Consider the following 18,770-nt stretch of genomic DNA (forward strand, 5'->3'; position numbering starts at 1 on the left):
TGGTGGTTATCGTACATGGGAACTAGGTCAGTAAGCATTATAATGCTCTAGTTCTCCTATAAGTTCTTGGTTCAATTTGGATGCATATCTAATGTGCACCTACGGTCCTAGTTTGAGAGAAAATTGAATAACTCTAATGTGCATCTAGCATCCTAGATGGAGAGAAAAAAAAAACTAGGATGTTTGACGTAACCACTATTATGGAGGAGTTGTAAATAAGTTCTAGCTAGTTTTATTTTGAACTCCACCTGGTGCAACAGCTCCTGGTGCAACAACAGGCACCAGCTTGACTTGGGAGGGTAGTGATTGAGTTTACCTATTCCATTAGGAGCTGCAGATTTTTTGGTACATCACATTCATGCATTTTTGCCATTTCTTGCGCTCCAACAACTCTTAATGGATGGCTTAGATCATTTGAATCCCTGCCATTCACAACCTTCATTCGACACATCCTATAAGCCGTGAAAACAGCTGTTGTTGCGGCGGCGATTGTTGCTGAACATGGATTCGTGTGATCTAGACCAACGGCTGGGATCATCTCGCACCAAAGGACGTGATTGGAGGAGAGGTCCTTCACTTGGATCAGGAATCAATCACCGTTCGTCTATTTTCAGAGATCATTTTAGAGCACCGCCCGAAAAATGACTTATATCCAGAGATCATCTAGACCACACCAAAAATAGCTACAAAGATAATGATTTTCACGTTAAATAATTCGTACGCGCACGGTAACGTTTATTTTCCATCCAATGTGATCAGACCCGAGTGGGCCCACTATGATGTATATTTTCTATCCATATCGTCCATCCATTTTGCCACATCATTTTATGTTAGGATTCAAAAAATTAGTAATATTCAAATCTTAGGTGGACCACACCATAGGAAAAAATGGTTATAGAATGCTCACTATTAAAATTTTCTTAAAGTCCACTGTAACGTTTATTTTCAATCTAACTTATTAAGTGGGTCACATTGACGTGGATAAAGGGAAAACACACATGTCAGCTTGATCTAAAACTTTTCTAGCCCTCAATAAATTTTTAACGGTGAACATTTAATTATTGTTGTTTTTTATGGTGCAATCCACCTGAGCTTTGGATGTGCCTCATTTTTGGGCTCATGCCCTAAAATTATTTGGCAAAATGAATGGACGTTATGGATATAACACATTCATCACGGGTGGGGCCCAAAAAACTTTGACATGTGTTGCACTTTACATCTGAGTCCCTCCTAATTCAAGCATTAAAAAATTGTACACGAGACATATATTAACTTAAAATTTGACAATTAAATTATGGACTGCAATTGCTAACTCACAATGCCAAAATCAAATTACTTAAATAGTTTTAATTATTAATTTGTGAGTTTTTATTTTTTAAAATAGGGCCTTTTGATTTTATTTTATTTTTTATGATTCACTATCCAATAAATGTCCACTAATTTATAAGTGGGATAATGACAATAAATGACATGAATTTGAGGCTGATTTGGAGAATAGATTGGTCCTCCAAGTCAGCCCCAAATTGGTAACGCCATCTACCTGAATTTAATTTCATTTTTTTTTAAAGAACTATAGGGAGAAATAATATCAAGTTGTTAAGTATATAAATTACATATTTAAAAAAAATTAAATATATGAATTTTGTAGTCAAATTCAAGTTACCTGGTTAAAAAATTAATCAGACAGTCTGATACAACTTCTCACCAAATAGTGGACCGTTACACCACCATAAACATGTTCCAATTTATAAATGAATGCATATTTGGAATGCTTAGAATATTCCGGATTTAATCAATATTTTTTCATATTTTTTTGGCAAAAAAAATAATTTGCGCCGTTACGGGCCGTTACGCCTCCGTATCGCCGTTACGCCCCCGTATCCGTATCGGTTTCGGAGGGCACCGTTACGCCAACCGATACCGATACGGGACACCTTGCCTATAAGTTCTTGGTTCAATTCGAATGCATATCTAATGCGCACCTACGGTCCTAGTTTGAGAGAAAATTGAATAACTCTAATGCGCATCTAGGATCCTAGATGGAGAGAAAAAAAAAACTAGGATGTTCGATGTAACCACTATTATGGAGGAGTTGTAAATAAGTTCTACCTAGTTTTATTTTGAACTCCACCTGGTGCAACAGCTGCTGGTGCAACAACAGGCACCAGCTTGACTTGGGGGGGTAGTGATTGAGTAGCAGTAGGCAGAAAGGTCACTTTGTTACCTATTCCATTAGGAGCCGCAGATTTTTTGGTACATCACATTCATGCATTTTTGCCATTTCTTGCGCTCCAACAACTCTTAATGGATGGCTTAGATCATTTGAATCCCTGCCATTCACAACCTTCATTCGACACATCCTATAAGCCGTGAAAACAGTTGTTGTCGCGGCGGCGATTGTTGCTGAACATGGATTTGTGTGATCTAGACCAACGGCTGGGATCATCTCGCACCAAAGGACGTGATTGGAGGAGAGGTCCTTCACTTGGATCAGGAATCAATCACTGTTCGAACGAGAGAGGAAACCACAGTTTCCATTTCTGGACTCGTTAGCATGCACAACCAGAGCATCCGGTTTCAGCTTACACAGTTACATGATGTGCTGTAGTTAACGGTCAGGATCTTTGGACAGTTTGGATCTGTTGAAATCTCACCAATGAACGGTTCAAATCAACCGAATCTTGGACTGAAATTGTTTTCGGATGATGGAATCGGAGGAACTACTTCAAATGCAGTTTTCACGCTCTAGTTCCTTCTGGTTTTCCGGTTGTGGCGTACATGCATGCACTCATGCACTTGTGCAGTGATCTCTCATCACATGTGTTCAGTCAATAAGGACTGGATATCACTGATCTTCAACCGAAATTGTTGTTGTCCTCTGGCCCACAAAAATCACAAGTTTTGAATCCTTCCATTCAATAATATTCTTATATCGATTAATGTAGATAAGCTTTCATTCAAATCGGGCGGCTGGATTGCTCTTAAATCACATTTTAAGTGGCTTCCAAATTTTCTGAGGCTGTGTAGGGGTTTTTGTATGGATGAGCTGCTAAACCGATGGTTGGATTGCGTCCTTTGGATGCAAAGATGCACAGGAGAGAATGCACATAGTACTAACATAATATTTTTGAATTTCAGAAGGCAGGGGAGGTTTAGGATCTGATGGACGGTGGATCTTGTGAGTTAGGTCTCGAAATTGAAGATTTATGGTCTAATCGGATTGTTTGTGCATTGTCTAAAATTTTCAAAATGGGTCTTTCTAGGTTAATGCATAGTATGTAACTTACACTTGTGAAGGTGTATGTGTGTGAGTGTGCACTCGAGTACCTACTCGTGCACGGAAATTTCCAGGATATTACATTCTACCACCCTTACAAGAATTTCGTCCTCGAAATTCAATCCCACATTCTAAACTAATTAGTGAAGATATTACCCTACGGTATGTCCAAATGTCTGCTAGGTTCCACGAGTCGTATGTTTGCATGCGCCCAAGTTTGTATAACCACTTTCACGATTTCTGATTCTTACAGCAAATGTAGCTGTTACACTTATGGTATTCGTTGGTGTAGTAGTGTTGTTGAATCACCTTCCGACAGTACCTGATAGATGACCCTATTGCAGCAAGTTCTCTGTTCCTTTGAAACATTCTGGTTACAATTTGCCTTGTGATCTTATTAAAGTCTCAGCTTATAATTTACAGACATTTTTATTACTAAGCAAAGGGAAACTAAAACTAAGGGCATGTTTGGTCGGTGGAATAAAATGGTATTGAATTGTATTGGATGGGATTAACATTGTTATTGCACAATGATTGCATGTCTGGAAATACATGGTATTTTAGCCATCCAATCCCATGTTTGGGATAAAATTCTTGCTACGGGAAAACACTGGATTAAGCAAAATCCTGTTTGGTGGACCATGGAATTGTAATCAACGGACCAAATTTACAACAGATGTCGTTCACTTGTACACATATATAACCAAAATGTTACGTGTAAACGGTGTATATGGATGGATGGCATGGATAAACGCATGCATCAATGTGGGGCCCACATGTGTAGTGGATTTCAAAATCCACGGAAATCCCGCATGGTACCAAATGCAATTCCATCCCAGCTAATCCCAACCTTTCTCATCCTCCCCAAATGGTGGATGGAATTTGCACGGGACCAAATGCAATTCTATCCCACCTAATTCCATCTAATACCCTGCACCAAACGCCCCCTAAGAGTCTAAAAGAGAGTTTCCATGAAAATGTCTTATTTCACTATCAATAATACTTGCAAAACTCATTAAATGTTAAAATATTTTGTGGGTGTATTCATGATTGTAATTATCCCAGTTTTGTCATTTGACTGTCTCCTTTATACCCTTGTATGCCATTGACAACTGCATCATGTCCAGGTTTTACATGGACTAACCTCAGTCGCAGGATCCTTCTAAGTAGGTGTGGCTCCTGCTTTGAATTGCAATTCGGATTCGCGGTCCTGATCCCCCTTCCAAGCCATTCATGCTTGATAATATTTCCAAACAGACCCTTCCCCACACCCGCACTTGCTTCCGAATCTGTTGCTGCTTCACTTCACGCTTTGTGCAACTATAGGATTAACATGCATACAGAATTGCACATGCATACTTGCATGCACATGCAGGGATACATAGATTTATGAGGTTTGCTAAGCCCACGTGCATTTAAAGCCATGCTTATCTTACACTATTGCATGAGCCAACATGGCAAACGTGTGCAAGATCTGAGCAGGCCATCAGGTGCGCCTCACTGTGTAGGTAACCTGGTTAAAAAATCATGCTAGTCCACTCATCAGGTGAGCCACGGTGTATTAAATAAATGGATGGCTAAAACAAGCTTTATTTTTCTAGCTGTCCTTTTATTTTAAACAATGCAGCATGCCAGGTAAGTAAACCTTCCACATTTTTCAGCTAGGAAATTTATGGAGTGTGATCCCACTGATGGGGCTGTGCTGATCTTGTGGACGTGTGAAACATTAGCATGTGCTCTGGTGTGTTTCTATTGGATGTGAGAACTGTCCAATCAATTCCCTTGTACTTGAAACATTCAGGATAATGAAGAGAAAATGACAAGAAATATCAATGTTTTCTTGAATTCAAATCGAGGAAATAGCCCTTAACTTGCAGTTACTTTTCTTTCAACTCTCAACTTGAACGAATGAAATTGCAAATTGGTGCCCACACCATGCACATAAGTGCTAAGGAACTAAACGGCAATTTGATTATTTCTGCTTTATTAGACTAACAATTGCAATTCAATTTGATGGTGCATCCCAGTGTACCCTTGGGGCACCGGAAAAAATAATTCTAGCGAGTTTTTGTGGTGTCCTGTTGGAATTTCTGTAGTGTCCACTGCTTTGGCCCATGTGTTCATCTGTGGCGCCTGTGGATGATTTGGATCTGGCACACGTGCCATGCATTCACACGTTGGCAGAGACGATAAGTCACTGCCTCCCCCAAACGGTTTTTGTGCAACATTGGCTAACAGGTCTATTTACTGCTATTCCTGTCAATTCTACGAATATGAAAAGAAATGAAAATGGGTCGCATCCAAACAGGTCCTCAGTATAGTTATATTTTTTATTCGATACTGCTTCTCTGCTGCTTCTCATACACACTGCATGCAGAAATCATTGTTATGGCTTTTCATTGAATCTGGGAAGAGGAGCTTCTTATTTAAACTTTGAAGCTTCTTGTGAACCCTTTGCAGGATGAAGCAGGTGGAGGGTTAGTGTTTTGGCATCCAAAAGGTGCCATCGTTAGGCACCTTATTGAAGATTCATGGAAAAAAATACATGTTCAACATGGCTATGATCTGCTGTACACTCCACATGTCGCAAAGGCAGATCTGTGGAAGATCAGTGGTCACCTGGACTTCTACAAGGAAAATATGTATGATCAAATGAAAATTGAGGATGAGCTCTATCAACTTCGACCCATGAACTGCCCTTACCACATTTTACTTTATAAACGGAAGCTGCATTCTTATAGAGATTTTCCAATTAGAGTTGCGGAGTTAGGAACGGTGTATAGATACGAGTTATCTGGAAGCTTACATGGCCTATTCCGTGTTAGAGGTTTCACTCAGGTACGTTTGCTTCCTTCCACTCTGTATTCCTTAATCTAATAGCCTAATATTAGATGGTTTGAATCTTTTGATCTTTAAATACAAAATGCATTGATGATGTCTCATTTGTGGAATTATTTGTGTTGTATTTTGAGAAAGAAAAAAAAATGTTGATGCACACATGTTCGATATCTTTGAGAGATTCTATTTTCCCTCTAATGTGTTTCCAATATATTTATTGGCAAATTGTCTCCTAGGAACCATTCTCATGAGAACCCTTGAAAATCCTTTAAGAACCTATCCCCCCTGCTGTGTGTATGCAATCCAGGCCATACGGACCCTTCATCTGGCTTGGATGAAGGGTCATGCAAAAAAGTAGGCTGTTTTGCTACTCAGGTGGGCCTGGAGAAAATAAAGGGTGGGCGTCCCCTCCCACTTTGTCACCTTTGCTGTGGTCTACCTGAGTTTTGGATTGGGCTGATTTCTGGGCCTAAGGGGTATCATGAGGTGACTCATCTGATGGACGTGTTGGATGTCATGCACACATCACGTGGTATGAGTTATCACTTTATTTACGGACCGGTTCCTGAGATGATTAATCATATTTGTTAGAGGTCTCATTCCCAACTAGTTGGATGATAGTGTTATTGTCCAACTAGCATATAATGGCCAATGTGTTATTTGTGTATGACATCCAATCTACCATGAAGATCACCTAAAATCAGGCTGATCTACCAATCAGGTTGGCCACGAGTGTACTTTGTGTCAAGTATGCAGTTGTCGACTGTTTTCTTTGGTTGGACCCACATCATAATGGACTGGCCTGATTTTCGCATCAGGTGTTCTTCATGGTGGTACTGACCCCCTTTTTTATAAACAAAAAAAATATATTGGAAAAGGAAATGACAAAAAAATAAATAAATAAATAAAAGAAAATACAGTACTAAGATCAGCCAAGCAAAGCAACCTATGTAAATGCCCAAAAATTCTAAATTATGTACGCTTAAAAGATTCACGAGTGCATCTGTGGGGCACCTGAACATCTCTTCACTACCTGAAGCTGCTTCTTATTTACACACTCCTTTTCTATGATATCAGCCGCCGAGTTAGCTGATCAGTACACATGTGAGAAAGACTTGGCAACTGAAGAGCACGAGTCCAAAGCTTCCTCTATGAGATTCGCAAATCCTTAGGGATTCATTCATCTGATTGCATAACTGGAGTCTCCTCTTATGATTATGGGGCTGTGTTTGCAATTGACCACTATTCTAATCCCATGGAAAAGAGTGTGTGAAAGCTTCTCCATTTATACTAACCTTTTGAACAGCTTGGATGTTGTATACACTTGATATGTTGGAAATTATATGCTAGTTGGACACTAACACTGTCCAACCAGTAGTGTGTGAAAGCTTCTCCATTTATTATTTTTTGGTAAAAAGCCTCTCTATTTATCATGCTTAAGTTTGAAAACTCCTTGAGCAAGGGAGGGGGATGCCATTTTTGTAGAACTTTTTCTGGTTCTGAGCCACCCAAAATCAACTCAGGTCAAATAGACGTCAGAAGGTCCATTGTATAGCTGCTCATCCTCTTATCTAACTTGTCCCATTCCAATAGCTTCCTGAAAATTTCGTCAAAATAGCACTCACTGAACTTGCTTTTCCTTTGAAAATCCTGCTATTTCTTTCCAGTCATACTAACCTTTTGAACATCTTGGATGTTGCATACACTTGATTTGTTGTCTCATGCTAGTTGGACGTTGACACTATCATCCAACTAGTTGATTGTGAGAGCTTCTCTATTTATTATTTTTTGGTAAAAAGCTTTTCTATTTATCATGCTTCTGTTATTCTATTTTTCCATGAGAAGGCTGCTTTATGCATGCAACTTAAGGAGGTTATAAGCTTTCAAATTAATTTCTGCTGAATAACTTCATGATACACTTGGATATGCCTAGAAAGGTTGGGGGTGTGTGGGATGCTGTCCTGCTCAAATTAATATCCACCATGTTTTAGGTAGGACCTGAAATGTTCTGAGTATTAATTTGGGGTAGAAAAGGCAAAGCAATGCTATTCAGCATAATGTAGTTCTTGTTTTTCATGCCACCACACCAAATGCATGGTGATATGGATAACCATCCATTCTGCCAATGTATTCTTGTGCTTGCAAATTGGGGTGCACCCAAAGTTGTTGAAATATGGTTATGCTAAATGTACATGTGGTTATGAGAAACCAAACCTTTCTACTCCCTGCAGGATGATGCACACATGTTCTTTTTTGCAGGATGATGCACACATATTCTGTCTAGATGATCAAATCAAAGATGAAATCAGAGGTGTCTTGGATCTAACTGAAGAAATACTTCGGCAATTTGGTTTTAGAAGGTATGAGGTAAACCTTTCCACTAGGCCAGAGAAAGCAGTGGGTAGTGATGATATTTGGGAAAAAGCGACCGCTGCCCTTCGAGATGCTTTGGATACTAAGGGTTGGGACTACCAAATTGATGAAGGTGGAGGTGCCTTTTATGGTCCAAAGATTGATCTCAAGATTGAAGATGCTCTTGGAAGAAAGTGGCAATGTTCAACTGTGCAGGCAAGTTTTTAACCCAGATATCAAAATACAGGGCCATGTGCTAAAAGTTGCCAACCAAATGTATGAGTTGAACTGTTCTTGTTGTCTGCTTTGAGCCTCAAACAGCTTAGGCAACCTCTCTTCAAGTCTTGGATTTCCATCTAAAGCATGGGAAAAGGAACTTTTGATTTACTACCCTGGGGTATGCTACAGTGGTACTGAGCAGATGTGGGGTGCATGTGATGTACTTTCACCATCAAACCCATCTATCAGATGTGTCACCTCCGAAAATCCCTAGCACTAGGGGTGCACATGGGTCAGTTGGGTCCGGTTTTGGGGTGAAACCGGAATTGAACCGTTCCATACGGTTCTAGGAATTTCGGAACCGGAACCGGACTGTTAGAACTCTAGAACCGAACCGGAATCGGATTGTGAAAACCGGTTCGGTTTTGGATCGGTTCCATGGTTCTGGGCTTTTTAAAATCCAGCCCAAATGGCCTATGTGGAAAACAAAGATCGAGAGAGAGAGAGAGAGAGAGAGAGAGAGAGAGAGAGAGGGCAGGGGCAGTTGCACGCACACAGCAGGGTTGGGTTGGGTAGACTTAGGGTTTTTTTTTTGTTTGTTTTAAACTTAGGTTTGGTTCCTGGTTCGATCCACGGTTCGGTTCATGGTTCGGTTTGGTTCTACATACCCCTAAACCGGAACCAAACCGTACTAAACGGTTCTTTGTTTTTTGGAACCGGAACCGGTGCACTCTAGAACCGGACCAAACCGGAACGTTTGATCGGTTCCACGGTTCTACCGGTTCGATGTGCACCCCTACCTAGTACCCAAAACTCAGCCTGGTCCAAAAGTTATGGGAGCCATAGCAAAGGGAACGCACTATGAGGGAACACCCAGCCTTTAATTCCACAGGGGCTCACCTGAGTCGCAAAACAGCCTGAATCTTGGCATGATCGACTGGGCTGTTTGAAGAGTTTGGACAGCCTCAATCATATATACACAACAAGGTGGGGCCCAAAGCTGATTAATGGTAGGTATTCCCTCTCAATATGTTCCCTGTGCTGTGGCCCATCTGAGTTTTGGATTGGTCTGATTTTGGGGCCTGAAGGTGTTCTGACGCGATGCATCTTATGGATGGGTTGGATTCTGTGAACGCATCACTGGACCCCACATCTGCCCGTTACTACCACTGTAAGCTTGTGGTGGAATCAGTACCACTGGAGCGCTCCCACTCTGTGGTCAGATATCTCAAATTGTCAATTCTATTATGCATGCTCAACTAAAACAAAATTCAATGCAAGTTGGGGAATCCTTCCCAAATTTATCAAGATCATCTTAGTTCATGTTCTCCTTCCCAATCTGGTTCTAATCAGCCGACTCTACTGGGCAATAAAATACTTGATGGAAATCTAGTTGGCTCTTATTTCACTTCACTGTGGGTTAGTAAATGGTAAGTTATTTCGGCGGGGTTGTGCAGATGTGTTAAACTTCTTTTTGACATAGGCGGCACTTGGATTGTTAGACAGGTATTTGGGCTTTGAGTGCATGTGCATGCATGCACGTATGTGCTGGTTTTGCATGCACGTATGTGCTGGTTTACCATGTGATAGGCTAATAATGCTCCTTAATGTTGTTCACAGGTTGATTTCAATTTGCCACAGCGCTTTGACATTTCTTATGTCGACTCAAACTCCGAGAAGAGACGACCGATCATGATCCACAGAGCTGTGCTTGGATCCTTAGAACGCTTTTTTGGGGTACTCATAGAGCACTATGCAGGTGATTTTCCATTATGGATTTCACCAGTCCAAGCTCGTATCCTGCCTGTCACCGATACTGAGGTGGGTACATTCGTTCTGATTTCTAACATTCAGTTACCTAGCCTTCTCTATTTTGTTCTTTTTCTAACTTTATCATTGTTCACACTTTTCTGTTCTGATTTCGAAAAAGGATTCTATGAAAAAATAGAACACAAAACCCCCAAACTTGTTATAAATAGGAGGAAACCCAGAAAAGGGGAAAAAAAATACTGATTCTAACATTCAGTTGCCTAGCCTTTTCTGTTTTGTTCTTTTTCTAACTTTTTCATTGTTTTCACATTTTTTTTTTTGTTCTGATTTCAAAGCAAAGGATTTTGTGAAATAGTACAAAATAGAACACAAAACTGCCAAGGCCCAAAACCAATTATAAATAGGGGAAAACCTGTAAAGAGAGAAAAGCTGATTCTGAGGGCACTAAAATTTCATGCACTGAATGCATAAAAATCAATGCTGGTCTCTTTCTTTTTGGTAATAAACCGCTAAGCTCTTTTGTTTTGTCTTTCTGCTTTAAAATCTTTCTGGGTGCTGTCATTTTAACTACCTCATCCATTCATCTCCCTTTAGGTGATCCTATATTCTTGAGAAAATGGTCAATAAATCTGGAGTGTTGGTTTGTTTTAAGAGAGTTAGCATTTTAACTCTCGACATGGGAGAATGACTTGGGGTATTGCACATGTCGGAGGGAACCTTGTCACTCAGAAGAGTGATAAAAAAAAACAAAACGGCCGATTGTTCCCAGATCTAGTCCAGAAGAAGTTTCTTTGCCATGTCTTAGGCTATCACCTTCCCATCAAACTGGCTCAAATTTGTTACTCTATTCATGCCTAGTAGACTTGAAATGAATAGCTATAACTTCATCATCGTCATCATAGCCTTGACCCGCCATTTGTGGTTGGCTTTACTAGTGTGCTATCACTTAAAATAAATTCTGCTAACCCTACATAACTGGTGAGTTCTTTTGGCCATCTCCAGTTTGACAGCATGCCTTTGGATAAGAACCCGATTCCATTTAGAATTTTTCCTATAATGATTAGGATTTTTTCTTTTCTTTTCTTTTCTTTTAATTTCCATACCATGCTGTCGTCAGTATCAGTGGCATGATCTAGTTCCCTGATCTCCCCTTCTCGGCATTACCCGATGCACGTGGTTACGGGTGATTGCGTGCACCCGCAGGGAATATTCTCGCCTCAAGAAACAGGTGGGGACACCCTTTGTTGTAAAATAAAAATAAAAATCCATGGATCATTCCCAGTCCATCTTCATGGTAGGACTAATCCTGAATTCCTCTCTAGATGTCCTAGTTGTTTTGGTTGATTTTGGAGGTTGTGTTGGTTGACTTCGGACATCCTGTGTTTGCTTTGCCCAACAGAGGTTGTCACAGTAAACTCAGGTTTCAGCTCTAACAAGTGGGCACCTGGTTGGCGCCCCAAAATGGATGGTCTATGTCCAAAAATCTCCTGGATAGGACAATCCTGAACTTGAGTTCTGGCCTGCTGATTGACAATAAAAAAGAGAAATATGGCAAAGGGCCACATTCATCTGAGAAAATCTAGAATCTTCTAATCTGGGAGATGTTTGGGGCAGGTTCCATCCATGGTGGCCACAACAGACCAGTTGACTGGGAGTTTGTGGGCCATGGGCCTGACTTGTCAGAACTAAAAACCTGAGTATAGCGTTTAAAGCCTCATGTCCTAGTCCTGCTGAAAGATATTGTTCCATCAGCACCTTACATATTGTTTCTGTGCATGCTTTCCCTACGTCTTTGATCTTCCAACTATTAAGCCCTCTTTGAGCTTTAATTGCTTCTCGCTGTTGAGTAAATGACATAATTTCTTCACATTTCCCAACGTGCAACTCGGGCTGGTTGGGTGAGGTTGAGGGTCAACCTGAGCCCAACCCAACCTCAAGAGGATCCAAGATGTAACCCGAGCTGACTCAGATTCCAACCCGAGGTGCCCAACCCGAATCCAACCTGACCAACCTCAACCTGACCCAAATACATGTCATTATTCCCTACAGACCTAACCCTACCCGAATTTGCTCAACCTGAACCCAATCCTAATTCAAATCGAGGCTGGCATTTTCCAACCTGAGGACCTTGACAACTGACCTGAACCCAAGTTGCAGCCCTAATAGAGAAGTACGTTCCTCTTATGTGTGCCTCTGTTATGCATCATGCTTCCTTGGCTACTTATGAAAATGTGGTCAATCTCCTTTTTCAGCTTTTTCCCCCCTTTCTTTCCAGAGGCAAACTTCTTGAAAGCTAATTCCATTGACATTTTGAGATTGCTTTGGCATGTATGCATTTTCAGCTAAAATACTGCAATGAGGTGGCAACGCGATTGAAAGCTAATGGCATCCGAGCTGAGGTTTGCCATGGCGAGCGCCTACCCAAGCTCATACGAACTGCTGAGAAGCAGAAGGTGCCATTGATGGCAGTTGTGGGTCCGAAGGAAGTTGAGAGCCAAACAGTTACGGTTAGATCAAGGTTTGGCAGGGAGCTTGGAACCGTGGCCGTTGATGATTTTATTCACAAAATCCAGTTTGCTGTCGAGAACAGAACTTCATTCTAGGAAGCATCTCTGCATTTCAATGGGTGGTGATCCTGTAAATTGGCAGGTACATTCTGATAATTTTTAAAGGATGTATACAGATAGAAATCAAACGATTTCCATATTTATGATTGGAATAATTTGTTTGTATCAGTTTTGTCCAGCTACTAGTTGGGGGATGTTTATATTGAAGATAAATGCAAAGAATGCTCTAATGAATGGGATTTGAATCCTGATTACAGTCACGAATATGATCCATGCCTCTTTTTATTTTTCTAACAGGTGATCCAGGCCATTCATCAGGTGGGTCCACAGTTATCAAAACAGCAAATAGAAAAAGAGAGAACTGTAAGGGACGTGTATGTGTTTTATTCAGTTTTGACCTACGGTTTTAAAAAATGCAAACACCAAAAGTTTGGAGAACGAAAAGTTCAGGTTTAATACGGTTTGGACTAAAAAAGGATGGAGTGAAAGACAGCTACATATGTGCATGTAATGCAGGGGCATTTTCACATTATGCTCGAGTGGGGTAGCCCGTGGGATGCGGGGACACGCTTGGGGTGGGTGGCCCATGTGATTTGGGGCTCACCAAGGGGGTTCGGCTGAGGTCCTAACCCATGCGATGTGGGGCCTGGGCTATGAGATAAAGGGATTAATTCGCCATACTCTAACAGTTCGAGCTTTTAGAGCAAATAGTTAATTGTCTTGCATCAAATTGGTATCAGAGCAAGAGGTCTCGTGTTCAAGACTCATCACTGGAGGTGATTAATGCAGGGGCATTTTCACACTGGGCTTGAGTGGAGTAGCCTGTGGGATGCGGGACACACTCGGCGTGGGTGACCCATGTGATTTGGGGCCCACGGGGGAGATCTCGTGTTCGAGACTCCTCACTAGGGGTGATTAATGCGCATTTTAAACCGGGCTCGAGTGGGGTAGCCTGTGGGATGCGGGGACACGCTCGGGGTGGGCGACCCATGTGATTTGGGGCCCATAAAGGGGGTTCGGCCGAGGTCCTAACTCATGCGATGTGGGGCCTGGGCTATGAGATGAAGGGATTAATTCGTCATACTCTAACAGTTCGAGCTTTTAGAGCAAATGGTTAATTGTCCTGCATCAGCATGTGTATGTATCATATATAAATAAGATTAAAAAAACTTTAATTAAAATAGTCAGAATGTCTGTGTGAACAATAATGCTATAATAATGTATATAGATAACCGAATGGTGTTCTTTGACTCTTAAATCCTTTTTTTTTTCAAGTGATCCTCATATTAATTAAACCGTCTCTATTAAAAAATTTCACCTTCCACTTAATTTTATTGGTGGGTGGCAACTGCCAATCACAATTTATTAGCTTGCCCCAAAAAGTTTATTTTATTTTATTTTTATTGGTAATAAAACTTGTTTTTGGAAAAAAAAAGAAAAAAAAAATGTGTTTAATTTGATTTGCCCCTTTTTTTTTTTGTTGTGAAATATACAGGTTTTTAAACATTTGGACAATTTTATGATTTTTTTTTTTTAAAAATATGTAGTTTAAAATGGAGTTTGGCTAACCAGCACAATATCTTCGTTCTGGACTAAATCAGGCTACTCGGTTGTGCATTGAATTCAAGCTAATAAATCTTTTCAACCAACCTTATTTTTTCATACTAAATCAGGCTACTCCGTCGTGCATTGAATTCAAGCTAATAAATCTTTTTGACCAACCTTATTTTTTCACGCGCATGGCATTCTGATGCACTGGCCTGTTCTTTGTTGTTGGAGTATATTAGTAAAATCTTTGATTAAATTAGTATGATCATCAATTAGAATAATGTTAGATATTTTGTATCTTGTAGATATGCATGCAATTCCTCATCTATTGTGTATATATACGGTTCCATCTCAGTGGATATTGAACTTTTTCCAATGTAGTTCCTAAATCTATCAGTTGGGCCAGGGCATGCACGTGTTGGTGCCCGCCTGATGAATTGCCTAGAGCTCATGCGTGCCCACAAGTAGGATTCTAGAGAAAGTTTGAAGGGACCAGTGGTGCTGTTGATTTAGCCATTGTTGAAGTTGGTCAAAAGCTCAACCCAGGCAGCATTGAATTTGAGGTTGTAGTCGGAACTCATTGACTTCTTTATTTTGGAATTTTGAGGGGTAGTGTTTTTGTTTCTCCATCTTTCATCTTTTACATGGAACTTGAAAGCATGCATTTCTGCCCTTCTTTGTATCTTTTATTATTATTATTATTATTTATTTGAAGGACGACAATTTATTGAAAAGCGGTGAAGCTGAAAGAAAAGAACTGAAAAAAAGAAGAAGAAAAAACACCCGCCAGCAATAAAACTAGCACAAAACCCAAAAAGCTACAACCCTGACTGCGAAGAATCCATGAAATTAGGGGAAACTGCTGCCCATTCTATCACATATGATTTGGCTTGAAGAAACACTCCCCTTGGATAGCTTGATTTATCCAAAAACACAAACTGTTTCGCTCCTTCCAAATCCCCCATAAGCCGGCTAGGAGAGTGATCCTCCAAACTTCAATTCCAAAGGAGGAAGAACTGCTTGCACGCCACTGTGAAAAGAAGTCCTCAATCGAGCCCGGATTGACCCAAAAAAACCCCGAAGAGTTTGAAGAATCTGCCCCATACCTCCCTAGAAAAGGAGCAATGTAAGAAGAGATGATTCACTGATGCCTCGTCGATCCAACACAAAGGCTCCCTCATTGATTCACAATGACCCGACTCTTTTTTTAGGTTATCGATTGTCAAGATTCTGTTCCACCCAGGAAGCCACACAAAGGCTCCACTTTAGATGGGGCTCCATAGGACCAAAGATGAAATGTATGTGCTTTAGTACCTATGCCGGAACCCCGCAAACGCATGAGGAATAGAGATCTAACTGTAAACTTTCCTGATTTATCCTTCAACCAACACAGGGAATTGGCTTCATTAAAGAGAGATGCCCTACGAGAGTTCTAGAAACACTCTTAGTTTGCAAATTTCATCATCGAGAAGGTTTCTCCTACAAGGAATCCACACCACTCGATTTGAAATGCAGTCCTTTACCAAAATATCTGGGTTTGTCGCTACTTAAGCAAGCCTTTGGAAGAGATGTTGAAGACTTGGGACCACTTAACCACATGTCCTTCATTTAACGCCCCATTTTGTAAAGACATAATGGCCCTCCATACTACTGACCCCCTATATGATGAGATTTTCTTAGGCCACCAATCCTCTTTCTCCACCTCAAATTTTCTACCAATCACCTCCTTCTAAATCTCCAAATCTACTAACCCAAGAGAGCCTCATTCATGAGAGCCAAACTTCTAATTCCCACTCCCCCTCCTCCTTTGACCTACACACATCATCCCATTTCATCAAAAGAAATATCTTTTTAACATTCCCACCTTACCAAAGGAAATTCCTTCTAAGTTTCTCTAGCTTCTCTAACACCCCTTCTAGACATTTGAAAAGTGACAAATGGTATAACGGAAGATTTGAAAGTGCTGTTTTTATGAGAGATATCCTTCCCTCAAAGATAAAAGCTTTGCTCTTCCATATTGAAAGTTTCTTTTCAAATCAATCAGTAACTGGCTCCCAAAGCTGCCTTTTAACCTTCCCTATGCAAAGAGGGAGGCCCAAGCATGTAGTGGGGAATGAACCCTCCCTGCACCCATATGTCAACGCTAGAAGACCCAACTCCTTAAAGTCTAAGCCTATATCCAATACCTCTGACTTGTGAAGATCGACTGATAGTCTCGAAACTACGTCGAACCACGCGACAGCTATAAGAAGGTTCTCAGCTTGAGAAGGATGAGGGTCACATAGAAAAAGAGTGTCGTCTGCAAATTGAAGACATATCACTTGAAAATCTCCCTTATCCACCTTGCGGACATTAGAGTGACCTACATTGATGCCTCTTGAAAGCATTCTACCAATGCTTCTGCTACAACAACAAACAAGAAAGGCGAAAGGGGGATCCCCTTGCGTTAAGCCCCCACCAGATTTGAAGAAACCTATAGCAAGAGATCCATTAACTAGCACGGAAAAGTGAGCCAAACTAAAACATTCTGCAATCCAGCCTCTCCACTTTGAAATGCACCCCATACGCTGAAGCAAGTAGTCTAAGAAACCCTAATCAACGTGATCATATGCTTTCTCCAAATTCGATTTACAAACCAAACCTTTTTTCTTTATGGTATGAACTGATAAACCTCATTCACTATCAACGAGCTTCCCAGAATTTACCTACCTGTCATAGAGGCTCCTTGAACTTTAGAGATAAGACAGCCTAAAGAAGACTGAAATATTGAGGCTATGACTTTGGCAATGATTGTGTATATAGTGCCAATTAAACTGATAGGGTGGAACTCTTTAAAGAATTCTGCACCTTCTTTCTTAGGAATCAAAGTTATAAATGTAGTGCTCAACTCTGAAGGAAGCTTGCTAAACACTGAGAACTCTTTGACAAATCTTATAAAATTGTTTTTAATCAAACCCCAAAAATATATGAAAGAATGCAATCAGGAAGCCATCCGGATTTGGCACTTTGTCCCCACCCAACTCTTGAATTGCTTTACATATGTCGCCCTCCAATATCACCTTTTCCAATGCCTTAGCATCTACGGAAGAAAGAGAATCAAATTCCAGGTTGCCTTGCTTACACCAGATTTCCCTTCTCCACGGACCCCATTCACCATCACACTTTGAGCGAAAACTTGCAATGCCATACCCTTGGATGACGCATTGAAATTGCTGACGATGACATTGACAAAGTCCTTGTTGATGCTCAATGCTTCGGCTTCTTCCATTTTAGGCTTGGTAATTTTCATGATGGTTTTGAGCATAGTTTAAAACCCAAAAATTAGACTCAACCAGGGTGTGAGATACCACATTGATTGAGAAACCCTAAATGCTGTCGGAGTAAAGATCATCAACAAGTGCGTTCTAGTGCATTGTAGATTCTTATCCAATACTCATATCATTTGATGATGCTATGTGAATTGTTGGCTAAGGAATGGGAAATCTTTCCCCTGTTACATTAATCAAATGTTTCATTTCATCAGGAAAAATCTTCTAGGGTCTGACAGAACTGAGTGATGATATCCCCCGTTCTAGGGCAGGAAAGCGCCTTTTTTAAGGGCAGGAAAGCGTCATGAGAAATCCCAGCCTGCTGAACCGGGCTCCATACGCAGCTTCGTCTGGTTGACTTGAAGACCCGGCCTACTTCTTACTCTTCTTGATTGGATATTTAATTCAAAACATTATAGAGAGATGCTCTAATTCTCCTAGCTGCATTGATTGACTTGGACAGTCCAATTGGTCGATCTGAACCGTCCAATAAATTGAGAATACATCATGGGCTACCATGCAAAAAACATAATGATCTGATGATCCAATTCCCTCCTTGATTTGGTCTTATTTTCTATAGGCACCCTTATTCCAAGCCATGGATGGGATGGTTAAGATTGTGTTATGAAAGTGGGTCTTTAGAATCCTAAGCAAATCAAGATGGTTCCTAACAGATAGATAGATTGACGTGTTGTTTTGACTCATTTTTGTATATATGATCTTGGCCGTCCGTGTTTAAGGTCATTTGATCGAATGGTTAATAATTGTCGGATTAGTGTGATTTTTTCACGGTGGCCAATGAAATGTATATTGGACCTAATGAAGGTGGAGACACTGGAGCTTCTGTGTTTTATAGATGTATAAATGGTTATCACTGTGTAAATAGATAAA

The 18,770-nt window shown here is 40.6% G+C and overlaps 2 protein-coding genes across 9 annotated transcripts in view; one reads left to right on the forward strand and one right to left on the reverse strand.

Moving 5' to 3' along the window:
• Positions 1 to 18,736, forward strand: part of LOC131229894 (threonine--tRNA ligase, chloroplastic/mitochondrial 2) — a 33,244-nt gene extending 14,508 nt beyond the window's left edge. Inside the window, exons 5-11 of one of the 8 annotated variants that reach the window (XR_009163641.1) lie at positions 5,738 to 6,115; positions 8,375 to 8,683; positions 10,307 to 10,507; positions 12,799 to 13,105; positions 13,321 to 13,341; positions 14,953 to 15,180; positions 18,095 to 18,736. Coding sequence is in view for 4 of the 8 variants with exons in the window: in XM_058225957.1 (XP_058081940.1) it covers positions 5,738 to 6,115; positions 8,375 to 8,683; positions 10,307 to 10,507; positions 12,799 to 13,059 (1,149 nt within the window). In the remaining 4 variants the exon portion in view is untranslated. Of the gene's footprint in view, positions 1 to 5,737; positions 6,116 to 8,374; positions 8,684 to 10,306; positions 10,508 to 12,798; positions 13,284 to 13,320; positions 13,342 to 14,952; positions 15,182 to 18,094 lie in introns of those variants that run through there. The other 7 variants (XR_009163644.1, XR_009163640.1, XR_009163643.1 and 4 more) reach the window with 7 other exon arrangements.
• Positions 16,608 to 17,839, reverse strand: LOC131229826 (uncharacterized). Its single transcript, XM_058225864.1, has 2 exons — positions 17,761 to 17,839; positions 16,608 to 17,044 (listed from the first exon to the last, which is right to left on the reverse strand). Exons 1-2 carry the CDS (start codon positions 17,837 to 17,839, stop codon positions 16,608 to 16,610), a joined length of 516 nt encoding a protein of 171 aa, XP_058081847.1.
• Positions 18,737 to 18,770: the final 34 nt, after the last annotated feature.

This window comes from Magnolia sinica, chromosome 16, assembly GCF_029962835.1.
Source record: "Magnolia sinica isolate HGM2019 chromosome 16, MsV1, whole genome shotgun sequence".
Classification (NCBI taxonomy): Eukaryota; Viridiplantae; Streptophyta; class Magnoliopsida; order Magnoliales; family Magnoliaceae; genus Magnolia; species Magnolia sinica.

Bases quoted from the DNA above. Each gene is read 5' to 3' on its own strand.
- LOC131229826 (XM_058225864.1), bottom strand. From the start codon at position 17,839: ATGGAAGAAGCCGAAGCATTGAGCATCAACAAGGACTTTGTCAATGTC. The intron at 17,045-17,760 runs GTATGGCATTGC...CTCTTGCTATAG, and splicing joins TTTCAATGCGTCATCCAAGG to GTTTCTTCAAATCTGGTGGG.